We start from the raw sequence: 14,374 nt of genomic DNA on the forward strand, positions 1-14,374 counted from the left end.
CCTTGAGTCTGCTTCAGATTCCATGTCTCCCTCTCTCTCTACCCCTCCCCTGCTCATGCTCTCAAAAATAAATATTAAAAAAAATTTTTTAATAAAATTTGTGTTAGAATATATGCAAATTTTGTAAATAAGAAGAAAAGCCTTTCTGTGATTAAAATGACTGGTCAACATAATGACTTCAAGAGAACAATAGTTAATAGAAGGGTTCAGAAAAAGAATTTCACATCTCTGCAAGAAACACCTTTCCTCCCCCACAAGGTTGTTATGACCACAGTAACGAGGTAGGAACAGCAGGGGTTTTATGGAAGGTCTGTTATAGGATGTGCACAGAGCCTCACAGATGCATCATGTCAGGAAGAAAGACACGCTGCTTCAGCTCCTGCCACCCCACATGCTATAGGATGGAGTGGGATTCACATCTCACTAATTAGTTATGAAATTTGGATGCAGATATATTTAATATTTGGGGGGGGGGAGAAGAGAGAAAGAAAGTGGGGGAGGAAAAGAGAGAGAGGGAGACACAGAATCCAAAGCAGGCTCCAGGCTCTGAGCTGTCAGCACAGAACCCAACGCAGGGCTCGAAGTCATGGACCGTGAGATCATGACCTGAGCCAAAGTCTGACGCTTAAGTGACTGAGTCACCCAGGTGCCTCCATCCATGGGTTTTTCTATTAATGTCCACCTCCAAATCTTCTCATTTGTACTTATATCATAAAAGAAAGGAGAAAAAAAAAGCAAAAAGGGGGATCTCCAGTAGCTGTTAGCTTGAGGGGCCTTACAAGCAGAACAGACTCAAGCGATAACTGCCATTATAGTCACTGCCAAGGTCAAGATAATACTGTTTCAACTTTTTCACACTGGAGCTGTATGTTGTGACTAGGAATTTTTATTCTGATTGGAAACCTAAGCTATAGCCATCCACAGAGAAAATCCCCAGTGCCCTGCATTTTCAGTGACCTCATTCTTCCTTTTGCGGTCTTGCCTCGCCTAAATCAGTCTTAGATGTTAGAGAAAGTGAGGAGGATGTAATGCTTGATACTTTGGGTCCCTTTAACTCTCCCCTCTCTTGCATAACATAGCACCATGGTATTACAGTAAGCTGTACATCAGCCCCTGGAAGTTGTTCATGCCCTCATTTCTGACACCTATGAATAGGCTACCCTATGTAGTAAAGAAGACTTTGGGGATGTGATTATGTTAAAGATTTCAAGATGGGGAGATTATCCTGGATTAGCTGGGCGGACCCAGTGTTTTCATAGGAGTCCTTGTAGGAGGGAGGCAGGCAGATCAAAGTGAGGAAAAGGAGATGTGAAGACAGAACCAGACGTGGAAAGATGTGCTTTGAAGGAGCCACAAGCTATAAAATGCAAGTGTCCTTGAGGAGCCGGAGAAGGCAAGGACATGAACTTCTACTTTGAAGCCTCCAGAAAGAGCACGGACCTCCTGACACCTTGATTTTAGACTCCCGACTTCCAGAACTGTTGGTGAAGGTACTAACTTTCTGGTAGTTTGTTGTGGCAGCAATAGGAAAATGAGTATGTTATGCAGTGTCCAGGTTTGCTTCCTAAGCCTACTTGCTGTTTCCCCTTCTAAATTACCTCTCTTTCTGAAACAGGACTGTGGAAGGTCCTGCCTAAGGGAAACAATTCCTGGAATCTGACGTTCTCAGGCAAGTACACACTCACTTCTCTGGGTAAGGAGTGACCCAGGGCTTTCGTGGACTAAGATGGGAGCCTCCTGATTTCAGAAGATGGCTTTGGGAGAAACTGTATTTGGGTAAAAGTGAAACCCCAAACTTCTTCCTTGCAAATGAAAGAGAGGCCATTATTAAGAGAGAAGTTGTATGTCACACCATGAATTTCCCAACTCCCACTTTTTGTTTAAGTAGTTCATAGATCTTCTCTTAAAACTGAACAAATATGTTTTCCATCAAGATGAAAACCCTGTGAAATCAAACAAAGACTCTCTGAGCATTTCCAGTCTTTTCAGTATATGCAAAGACTCCATAATGCAGAGGTGCTTGTGAATGAGGAGGTAGGTAATAGAGTATTAGTGAGTCAAAAGGCCTGTTTTCATCAAAATGCCTCAGAGAAATTCTTTGCTGGTTCTTGAGTTGAAAGAGGAGTAGCATTCATTAAAGCCACGCTATTTACACAGTCAGTTTTTATAACCAGCTTGTTGCTGTGGTCTCAGGCCAAAGACTCTAACAACAAAAACCCAGTAACATAAAAACCAAGTTTAAAGTGGAAATTAATTTCAAAGAAATGGAAAAGAGTGTGCTTTATTAGCATATGTTCTTCAGGAAAAAGCTCGCTTTTCTTATATAAGAGCTCTGTTAAACCAGATGGGCCTTCTAGTAGATAGAAACTCATCATGGAGAACTCTGTGGTTGGAATTTCCTGCAGCTAAGTCCCTTCAGGGCCACTGTCTTGGAAGATGTTAATTACCAACACAGAAGACTTTTCTTGTTACTAATACTGGTTCTGTACAATTGCCTTGATCTTTAAACCTGGAAGATTAAAAAAAAAAACTTCCCTATAAGAGGATATCAGAAAGCAAGTGAATCCTATTATCAGCTATTAGGTTTTTCTATTTGGATACCCAACTACCACTGAAACCTATAGATTAGATATGCACTTATTTAACCCAACAGACTTCAACTGTTCTTGTAACCTTTAGAGCCAATGATCTCTTAAGAGTTGCTATGTATCAGCACAGTCACCCTCCGTGATTTTAATAAGTTATAATTTTAAAACCTATTTCTCAGGAATTTTTTCCAAAGATTAGTTCAAAGTGTTAAAAATGGTTTCTCCCCCGGGGCGCCTGGGTGGCTCAGTGGGTTGAGTGCCCGACTTCTGCTCAGGTCATGATCTCACCGCTCATGAGTTCGAGCCCCACGTTGGGCTCTGTGCTGACAGCTCAGAGCCTGGAGCTTACTTCCTATTCTGTGTCTCCCTCTCTCTCTTCTCCTAACCCACTCACATTCTGTCTCTGTCTCTCTCAAAAATAAACATTAAAAAAATATTTTTTTAAAAAACATGGTTTCCCCCCTAAAAACAGTAAGCATGGCCATAAAATGCAAACAAGGGGACAAAGCAGGTTTCTGTTATTAGGTGATCTTGCTATTCCTTACTGAGAAGTCTAGGCCTTTCCTTGGAATTGTATCCAGTTCTGGGTGACCTAAAGAAGATGTAGACATTGTACAGGGGCTTTAAAGGAGCATCCTCATTACTGTGGGAAATCAGAAAATGAAATCTAGGAGGAAAAAACTGGAACCATCCTGGAAATTAGGAGGCTAAATGTTAGTAATGGTTTTCAAGTTCGGGAACACTTATGGACAAAGAAATTATATCTGTATCATTTTCAGTTCAACAGGGACAGGCCAAGAAGCTTCCAGAAGCTTCTAGTGCACCTTGAAAGGGGCCAAGTCAATTGCAAGAAGGAATTTTGTCATGGTCAAAAAAAATTTTTTTTTTAGACTCTTGGATGGTCTAGCAACAGAACAGTCAGGCCAGGTGAGCAGGTGCTGGACCAGAATGGGAGGGATCTCCTGCCTCAGACATCAATAGGATGTTGAGATCTTCCAGCAGGCCTCTGGGTACCTCCCCTTGCCTCACTGCTCCACCCTTGCCACCTTGCCCCTCATTCTATCTTCACTTTCCAAATTGACATGACTGTTAGGGTCCAGACCACAGACAAGAGTTCTCAAATACCCTCACTTGATGGCTTCCTTGGGAGGTTTCAGAGCTTAATGAATGATTCTAATTCTTAGAAAGAAGAGCCAATTTTTTTTTTCATGACTGCTGTGAAAGGGGATTACACAATATTTCTTTAGGGGCCTTTACAAGTAGCTGCTGCACAGCACAAATTGGAAAAACAGGACAGATTTCTCATGAGGGCTGGACCAGATGGCCTGTGCGAGTGCTCTCAGAGTCCTCCCTAGTTGTCGATTCCAAGAAAAAGCATCACTGCTGGGCTTCTGTTTTGGTTTCCAATCTGAGTAACTGAAAATCAACCTGCAATGAGGATTTTTAAATGTATTTTGATTCTGACTCTCAGGAGCAGACTTTCAAAGTAATCTCTAAAAGCATAGAGGAGAGTAACGTCTGTTCAGTACTGAATGTCCCAATGAGCATTTCATATCCCAGGTTGACATGGAGCACTGTCCCATCATCTGAGCCCATGGTTTTGTAGGTCTCTGAGATACCAGTTCTGTAGAAACTGTGACACTAAGCACACTATCTTCTAGAACTGAATTTTCATCCAGTTTCAGAACATGTACAAGTAGAGAGAGCCAGGGAACTCCTCTGGGGTCCTCACAATTCTGTAATAGATGGAGAAAGTTTCTTTGGCTCTCTTACTGCACAATAAGGCTTTGCTTCTTCTAAAGAAAAGTATGAACTGGAAACTGTGCATTTGTATAGAAGAAAATTGCCCTTTCTAGAAGCATTTTATGTACTGTCCTTCTTTTCGATGTTGAAAAATGGAGGGTAACCAAGAGGCTACAGTGTAGAAGCTTAAGGCAAGTAAGGAATCCTGCTCCTGCAGTCAGGACACCTGAGTTTGGCCTTGACTCTCCCATCACCTCCTTGAGTAACTTTGATGAAGGAACTGGCCATTCTGTATAAAATAATATGACTGAATTGGACGGCATCTAAAGTTCCTTCAGCACTAGCCTCCACTACAAATTTACTTATTTCTAGTGATCACGTAAGATTAAAAACTCTAAGTATTGAAATGGATATTTTTAAGACTTTTGCCTTAAGTTCTTCACTCTCTATAACTGTTTATTTTCTAATTCTGAAGAGCAGGAAACCGATGACCAAAACATTTTTTAAACATACAACAATGATTAATTGGCAACATTGAATAATTTTTTATCATAGTCTAATAATGACTACCAGAATGGCTTTGATATTCCTGTAAAGTAGGAATCAATGCTTCTGAATTCAATTCTTCTCATACCAGGGTTTTCTCTCCTAAAAGGAATGTCAAATTCAAAAAAAAAAAAAAAAAGGCCAAGAATCCTATATTTTGATCAGATTCACTGGACCTAAATCTCATTCCACTCAATATACTAATGACAGATTATATACTTGAAGAAATGAGTTTGAAAATTCAAAGTCAAATATATGAATCTGATTTCCCTTGTGAACATAATGGGATTTCTTTCCTCCCTTCAGAACATTTCTCAAAATTACCACAAGTTCAAGTATTTGCAGAATTTTCTTTAAAGAAAGGATTTCTATAAAAGGAGTACACTTCTGAAGGGGGGCATTGCGTGGATTGGGGTTAGAGACTTCATCTGCAACAACCCAGTTGAAGATTACAGCTGGAAGATGAGCTGTTTCTGGAAACACTTTGGAAAGATTCCTTCACTTGTATGTGCCCCACACATGCACACACACAGGCACAGGCGCATGCGCGTGCGCGCGCACACACACACACACACACACACACACACACACACGCTCTTCTAGAACCATGGAACTGGAACGACGTTTGCCTAACAACTTCCGGGAGGCTGCCTCCCCTCCTACCATTTTCTCACCAGCCCATGGATGCCAGACTTCTGACTGCTGTCTTGCAGAGGTGGAATAAACTCTATGAGACTGAATCAGCAACTAATTTTCAGGAAGGTTTCTCCACCTCCCCATTCTCACCATTTTGCTTTGAGGAAGAGAGGAAAGCCCATGCTATCAGTGGAAACAACAACGGTACTCTTAAAAAAAAAAAAAACTGACATTCTAAAAAACCAAGCTGCTCTCTTCTCTGGACTGAAATCAAATATTTCTATTTGAAACACAGCCACAGAGCAGGCTCTTCTCTTCCCCCCTCTTCAGCCCACCTATTTCCTCCCACTTTTCTCCATACGCATGTGCGCAAACACACACACATACACACATTCGGTGCCTTTTACGTAATCGGCTGACAAGACTGATCTTTCACTTCAATTGCTTTAATTCAAAACCTGCCCACCATTCGTGGGAGGTAAGGAACGGTGGATGACACGTGTGCTTTAATAAAGAGGCTGCGAAAGGAGGAGCATGGGAAAAGCATCTGGTCTGAGTCTTCTGTGTAGTCTCGATTCTCTGTAGGAAAAGAGGGAATGCTACGGAATTAAAGCACATTCTCTTACTTCACATTTACAACTCCGCAAATTGTTTTTGGAACAACTGCCAGGTTAATCCTTTCTTAACAGAACTTTAAGGAGACAACCTGTTCAAAAATCAGCAACCTCCATTGCTGATGTTCACCTGATGCCTAAAACGGGTTCCCCTGGCCTCCGAGGTGCCATAATCTGACCCTTCTTTACCTACAAGATGCTCTCTCCCCCACCTCCCTGCACAGACCCTCTACCCTATTCTATGATTTCTCAACCCTGCAAGTGCAGTCTTTGGGACATGCTGCCCACCTGCTGTAGCCTGTTCCCCTCCTGCTCTGTGCCCATCTTGGCGTTTCTCCTTCTTCAATGCCAAGCTTCCCTGGCTTTTCTCATGTGACCTCTCCCTGACTCCTACAGCCCCTGCTAAATGAGGTCTCTTCACACTATAGCAACAATCCTTCTTTGTATCACATATGCAGCCTTTTTGTGTACATACCTAGTCACACCAAACTGTAAAGACTCAAGAGACAACCCTCCCACTTGGCATTTAACATAGCATCCCACAGACATGGCCGTTCGTTTTCCAAGCATTTATCGAATAACTCTCATGTGCCAGGTGCCAGATCAGATTCTGGGGTTACAGAGATGAATAAAATCCAAAACTCAAGCTGCTCACAGACTGCCAGGGAAGACACGGATGCAAACAGATAATAGCAACAGTATGCCATCAATAATCTCCATCACAGAAGTAAGAACCAGTTGCAGTGGGGGCACGAAAGAGCGAGTATTTAATGCTAAGTGGAGTGGAGCCGGGCAAGGTTTTATTGAGAAGGTTATGCTAGTGTTTGGTCTTGGAGAATGCATAGGAGTTTGCCTGGTCAAGTGAGGTAGGAGAATTCTAGAATAGAACAGCCAGAACGGGAAATGATACAGAAGGACCAAAAAACCAAGAAGGTTCCGGGCACTGTGAGGGGTCCTCTCCCAAGTAGGTACTTCTGAGAATGCATGTGGTCATCAGAGGAAAGATGAGAACAGAGTCACAACTGGGAAAAAATGATGGAAGCCACACCATGAAGGACCTCAGGTGCCAGGTTAGGTACTTTGGATTTTTATTCCCTGAGCCACTGAATGGCACTGAAGGAATTTGAGGATAATGTTGTAATCTGAAGTTATCTAATGCATGCTAAAAATAAGGACAACAACCTGACTTTTTTTAAACCATTCATCCACCAAAGGACACACTGAAATATCCAAACCATGGAATAAAAAGAAACGAACTACTGAGACACACAGCAATTCTTTTGGGTCTGAAGAGAATTATACTGAGTGGAAAAAAAAAATCCCCAAAGATTACAAATTGTATGATTCCATTTACATAAAATGTTCTTGAAGAAAGAAAATTATAGAGCCAGATCGGAGAGCAGTGGTTGCCAAAGACTGTGTAGGGATTGGGGAAGGTTATACGGATGTGGTTACAAAGGGGAAGCATGAGGGGCCCTCGTGGTGATGGAATAATTCTGATTCTTCACTGTGGTGGTGGTTACACAAACTTCTACATGTGATAAAACTGCATGGACATACAAAGATACACACATATGAATACACGTATACTGGTAAAATCTGAATAAATTCTGTGGATTATGGCAATGTCAATTAATTGGTTTTGATGTTGTGCTATAGTTATACAAGATGTTACCACTAGAGAAAACTGGATTAAGGGTACACAAAAGCTTTCCATATTTTTCTTACAAATTCCTGTGAATTTGTACTTATTTCAAAAACACTTTTAAGTGACCAAAATGGTACAAGGTGATTAACCTAAAAAACTGGGAAAAGTGGGGTGCGTGGGTGGCTCAGTCAGTTAAACATCTGACTTTGGCTCAGGTCATGATCTTGCAGCCTGTGGGTTCGAGCCCTACATTGGGCTCTGGGCTGACAGCTCAGAGCCTGGAGCCTGTTTCTGATTCTGTGTTTCCCTCTCTCTGCCCCTCCCCTGCTTGCTGTCTCTCTCTCTCTCTCTCTCAGAAATAAACATTAAAAAGCTAAACAAAACAAAACAAAAAAACTGGAAAAAGTAACTTCTTAAAGTGGAATTTAAAGATTATTGCTCAATATTGATTCTTTGTAAAGGGTTCTCTTAAGAACTTCAAAGCCTGTTTTATGTAACATTACAGCACAAAGTTTTATTGACATGGGTGTATATATTACAGGTAAGATTTTTCTCAATGAATTGAGTCCATCAATATTCAAATTGTTCTAGGACTAAAGTAACAATTTCAGAATGGGGGTGGGTAGATATCAGTACAAATATGCTCAAACCTGAATGACAAAAGGCCTGAGACCATGTCAAATACTAGTAGAATCACTGTAAAAAGTTATTTTAAAAAAAAGACACCCAACCACCCAAATAAGCAAAACCAAAAAACAAAACAAAACAACCCAAAAAACAAATCTGATTTAACTTCTATTCTCAGTGATTTGGCTTCCTTATGATGAAAGGTACGTACGGATCTTCATCGATCATGTATGGTTACAGAGCATACATCAAACTTTAACACAGTGTGATGAACTCGGAGATTTAAAACACACACAAAACTAAAATAAAGCAACTCTCCTGCATTAACAAAGCACAAGTGTAAAAACTGTAAGAAACACAATAGTCTTATGTTGTTTACATACAGGATAGTCCCCAGAATAACAGTTAGGTGGAATCTTGTTCTCTTGGGCTAAAAGTAGCCTTTGAATAGCAGATTTTTCTAGTGGATTTTTTTTTTATCCTCAGCCTTGAAACAATAGCTAACTTTAAGCAAGCTTTTAGCACAATGGTGCTGTGAAGGCTATTGAGTATTTATTCTTGCAGAATTCAGATGCTTCACACAAGTATAAATTAATTCTTTCTAAATCCCAAGTTCACGAGTTCCTGATTAATGAACGGTAATCATGGGCTATTATAGGAGTTGGGCTTTCGAAATTATAAGGTGAGGGCATCTGGGCAGCTCAGTCGGTTAAATCATCTCGGTTTTGGCTGAGGTCATGATCTCACAGTTCATGGGTTCAAGTCCCACACTGGGCTCTGTGTGACAGCACACAGCCTGCTTGGGATTCTCTGTCTCCCTCTCTCTGTCCCTTCCCCACTTGCACTCTCTCTCTCAAATAAGCATTAAAACATAAAAATTATAAAGCATCAGGTAAGTAAGAGGCATTCTACTCTTTTATCAGGGTTGTAACAAGTAGGTCCTCAATGTCCAGGTAGCGCCTGAGAGAAGTCCCTGGGTTGGCAGATAGATGGCAGATATGGGCACATTTTCACTCATGCCCCAAGATGCAGGCGTAATTCTGGAACTGAAGCAGGGACAGTAGCCTCAAGGTGAAGAAGTTAGCCCAGGCATGACCATCATCTTCCCCAAATAAAGTCTTCCTACGAATGTCTCCTAATAGATTTTATGATTTGTTTTCTTGCTTGTGGTCTGCTTCCCCAACCTGAATGTAAGCCTCAAACCTTGTCTGCTGTCTGCACCTTTGGGAACCCAGTTCTAGTAGGGCTCCTGGTACAGAATAGATGCTCAATAAATATTTGTTGACTAAAATACCTCTTCACTCTGTAACACTGCTTTTAGATAAAAAAGAAAAGTGAGTGGCGGACACTTTTCAAATTCTGATGAAAGATATGAGCCCTCCCCTTGGCAAAAAGATGAATGAAAAGACACTGGGTTTTTGTGGTTGTTGTTGCTGTTGGTTTTTTTTTTTTTTTATTCTGTAGAATTTATAAATCCTAGCTTAAGCTATTCCTATGGAAATCATTTTCAAGGATGCAAGGTTATTGTAAACACAGCCACTTTTTAAAATTTTTGCTATTTGTTATCAATAACACATGCTATTTTAGTGACATTAAGGACAAAGAAAATGATAATTTGGCTAATAATAACATTTCTATCCCGTTTTGTTTTGTTTTTTATAAAGTGCAGAGCTTGTCTCTCGCCCTCCCTCTCTCTTTCTCTCTTTCTTTCTCCAACCCTAAGTGTACATTTGGCATAATTTCAACCTCTTTCCTAAAGGCACTGAGTGGAATTTGAAGGAGAGAGGGGTTAAGTCGCATTCACACACACAGAGAACCACCTGCCTGTCATGGGTAGGATGGTTCAGAATAAAAGGCAAGTGGAGAATCTTGTCCAGTCACCATAAGTCACAAAGGAGTCTAAGAATACTGAAAAACGCAGATGGCTAACTTTTTGTCAGAAAAGAGCTGTCCTTAGTTGCCAGGAATGGAAGGTGCCCACATGAATCTTACTCGCACACTGAGCTTTTGTAAAGAGAGACAGTTATTATCCAACCTGAGCTGAGCTGCACATATCACCAGAAAAACCTTCCTGGATATCTCCTGCCTTCTAAGAAGCTTCGCAAAACCAAACTTCCAACACAATGATCCATAAGCAACTATGAAACTCTGCCACAAGAAAGGAAGGGTATTACTTTTTATTTCTTCTGGTTTACAGAAACAAAGCTCATGGTGCTGCTAGAATGCTGGCGGCCACCATTCAAGTGACCTCTGTGATCCGCCTGATCTCCGAGAGTCCCATTCCTAGGGGCCCTGCTGATCAAGACAGTAGCTTGTCTTCCCTCACAGCAGCCGGACTGCAGGCAGAGCAGAGCCCTCAGGGCAGGGTTGGGTGTGTGCCACACAAGCCAGGCACGATACAAAATGCCAATGCACTGGAGGCTGCGGTCTCAGTTAGCTAACAGTCACTGTGGGCCCCCCCCCCCCTTCCCCACCATGTAAACACTGGGAAAAACAGAGTTGCATGAAGGTAGGCTGCTAGCATCCTTCCGGGTTGGGGCAAAAAGCTTTAGCTATGGTATTGTAGTGCCTCCCCCAAGCACATGGCTTGCTTTCTTAATGGCTCAAAAATCCATCAAAACAACAGTGCTTGGTGCTTCTGCAAGGAGGAGCTCCCAGTACCTCTACAAAGAAACTTTTTCAAGGGTAACTTTTGTAGAAATGGGTTTAAAAGCCTATTGCAGAAACCCCACGTGGGAAGCCTGAGGTGTGCATTATGTTCATTGCATCAAGTTCCTTTCATCCTGAAACCTGGCTCCTAACAGAGATGAGGCATAGTTAAATGTGAGTAATTGACAAAATCGTATCTGCAAAGTAGAATAACCAAAGCCTTTGGAAGATGCCTCATTAGCTTCTCTCCTCTACCTCTGCAAACACGTTGAGACTAGAAGGACAGCAGTTTTAAAGAAATAAAGCCAGGAGGGCTCAGTGCAAGGCAGATAGCATGAGAAGGCAGGAGTCACATAATTGAATAATGAAATTTTCTACTTATCAAATTTAAGTAATTCTCTATGAAAGAGAGCATCGACTAGTACTGGGAAGGCCTCCAGCTATGGAAAATAAGCTAGAGGAAGAGGGACCTTAAAAATTTATGAGGAAACGCATATTAAAACAAATGACTTTTTCTCCGTATTTCATAAGAAGGTCTCCATTTTATTCCAAGCGGTAATTTAGATTTAAATGTGTCAGTGTTCAACCTAATCTACCTTTATAGGCGTTTCTTCCTGCAACAAAACTTCCTTAAGAGCTTGCACAGCATTTGCTGCCTTGGTCTTCTGAAAGCTAAATAAGAATGCAGTACTAGATGGGAAACTAATTTGAATAGTATAAGCACAGAAACTACAGTCTGCACCATAAAATAGGACCAACACATTTGCTGTTGAAAAACTACCCTGATCTCAATACCAGTTTCCAGCAGTTGTGTTAGTCTCTGCAGACTGGAATTCATTCAACTGCTAAAGGTGTTCGTAACACTTTAGAATATACAAAACGGGCTGCATTTTTTAAAAAATACCACACACACACACACACACACACACACACACACAACACAACCTCTTTGGGTGTCCCCTCTCCTAAGGAGCTATTTTAGAGACACCTGAGTATTCTAAATTAAGCAACCATCCACCGGCAAGTCACTTCTCAAAACCGATGAACTGTCCCCCAGTGCACCTGTATAGAACACAGAAACCCCGGGCAGATGGAATCTTACATCCATACCTATATTTCATGCCAGTCTGCTTTGCGGTGGACTCTTTGAGAGAAATGTGATGCTGAGGGGTGAACGTCCCCAGGCTGCGCGCGATGATAGCGACCGTGCGGAATTTGGCCCGGGCTGCGTTCACCACATTGGGGGCGGTGGAGCTCTGCTTGCTCAGAAGTCGGTCCTCACCATTCCGGCTCTTCAAATTGTGCTCTGTGCAGGCTATGGAGACTTGCATTGCTTCCCCGGGCAGCGCACGGTCCCTCTCAGAACCCCAGAACACAGGCAGTCACGAGAGGTTGAGCAGCTGGGGGGGGTTCTGCTCGTCTTTTAACCCCTCCTTGCTCCCCCTTCCTGGGGATGCCGTCAGACGAGTCCTCGCGGCAGAGGACTTCAGAGCCAGGCAAGTGGCAGGAGTGGCTGCGGTGCAGAACAGAGTCCCAGGCACCGAGAGAAGTAAACAGCCAGCCCTGAAGTTGTCACAGCAGCTGGAGCGCGGATCAGGCTCACAAATCTTCCCGGGCAGTAATCTCGGCTGATTAGACAGCCAAATCCATGCAGTCGGGAGGTTCTTGCAGACGCCTAAAGCTGAGCATTCGCGCTGACTGCCGGGGCCGGTCCACCGTGTCTGAATGCGGGCTCGCCTCTGGGCGATGGCTCAAATCCACGCAGGCATATACCGCAAGATGCGCCGCCAGCACGCTCTGGACCTCAGGCAGGATGCTCAACTGGCACGCGGAGCATCCAAGAAGCAGCTAATCGCAAGCTGGTCCCCAGGGACCGGTGGTCTCCATCCACTCAGACTGTCAGCTCCTTCCCCTCCCCGCCCCACTCCGGGAGGTCTGGGGCGGGGGGGGGGGGGGGGGCGTGCTCAAGACCCCTCCCCACTCATTTTCAGGCGAAAGCCTGGGTTGCTGAGCCCACACTGACAAATGTTTACAGCTGCACAGAAGCGCAGGCTGGCCCCTTTAAAGAGCTCCTAGCCTTTGTGTGCGACAAGGCAGGGACCACTTTCACCAGACACTTGCTGTAACAGAATCTGGAGGGCAGCTCATAAAGGGGGGAGGGCAGCTCATAAAGGGGGGGGGGTCTGCCCAGATTCAGACCAAATCTTGCTGCAGCACAACAGTTGGAAGTGGGGGAAGGCAGAGTGGGGGTGCTTCTGCCACGGAACATGCCAGTGAATTAACACGTGAATACTCTGTGACTGGCTTACTAAAACACTACTTGAAATCCCTGTTATTAGCCTTGTTAGAGTTCATTTCCCCTTCCCGCGTTATTCCTGAAGACGGTAAGTTTGAAGTTTCTTGAAAAACCACAGTGCAGACTTTTTGGAGTCAGCTAACTTGCCGTAAAAATCTATTCTGGATCTCAGAGGACCAGGGATAGGGGAAGAGGCAGCAATTCGGCACCACCCAGAAGGGGGCTACACAGGGTGAGCAGCAGGTCCACACCACCCAGAAAGTCCAGGCCAGGCGGCTGGAACTATGTCCAGTGCCCACCAGTCACCCAGGGCCACTGGTGATGACAAACACTATCCCCAAGTCAGGGGTGGGCAGCAAAACACTCCTCTCGACTTTGAATCCATGTGAGGTAGAAACATTGTGTGGTTCAGTGTCAGGTGCAAAGCAACTGCTCAAATATGTGGTTGAACAAAACTAAGCATCAGTTGGCTGATGAGCACTTTATCTCTCCATTTGAAATGCATGGAAGCCAGACTCCTTTTATAGACGCACTTACAATAAAATTGTGGCTTCTGCAAGATCAGTTTTCTGAACGTGGTCCCCAATAGACATTGCTGTCCAGTGAAAAGGAACAGGGCTTAAACTGACAACATTTGTGAGCACCATCTCTGTGCTAGGCAATAGAAACATGGCAGGGGGGTGGGGTGGGGGGTGACTGAAGCACTGTCCTTCTCCCTCAAGGAACAGGCAATCTGTGTGGGAAGGACAAAGCATCCAGTCTTAAAGGGGCTAATTAACAAGTCAGAGGTGCATCAGTGTTCAAATGAGTGGTACAGGCACTAAATATGTTAGAGTTAAGCAGAGGAGTAATTACAGAAGGCTGGAGATAAGTTCTTTGATTCATTCCCCACACTTCTACCGAATCTCTATCAGGTACCTGGCTCTACTTGTTGCTAAGGTACAAAGACGGCTTAGACAGAGTCTGGACAGCAAGGAGCTCATGGGTTCCCAGGCAACCTTCGTAGAGGAGCAGGATTTTGCACAGG

At 43.4% G+C, this 14,374-nt stretch overlaps 1 protein-coding gene across 1 annotated transcript in view; it reads right to left on the minus strand.

Moving 5' to 3' along the window:
* The window catches only part of KCNAB1 (potassium voltage-gated channel subfamily A regulatory beta subunit 1), a 267,418-nt gene extending 254,300 nt beyond the window's left edge, over nucleotides 1–13,118 (minus strand). The window contains exon 1 of the mRNA XM_049628657.1: nucleotides 12,162–13,118. Coding sequence (XP_049484614.1) covers nucleotides 12,162–12,382 — 221 coding nt within the window. The 5' untranslated portion in view covers nucleotides 12,383–13,118. The remainder of the gene's footprint in view (nucleotides 1–12,161) is intronic.
* Between the last annotated feature and the right edge of the window lie 1,256 nt (nucleotides 13,119–14,374).

Source organism: Panthera uncia, chromosome C2 (genome assembly GCF_023721935.1).
Source record: "Panthera uncia isolate 11264 chromosome C2, Puncia_PCG_1.0, whole genome shotgun sequence".
Lineage (NCBI taxonomy): Eukaryota > Metazoa > Chordata > Mammalia > Carnivora > Felidae > Panthera > Panthera uncia.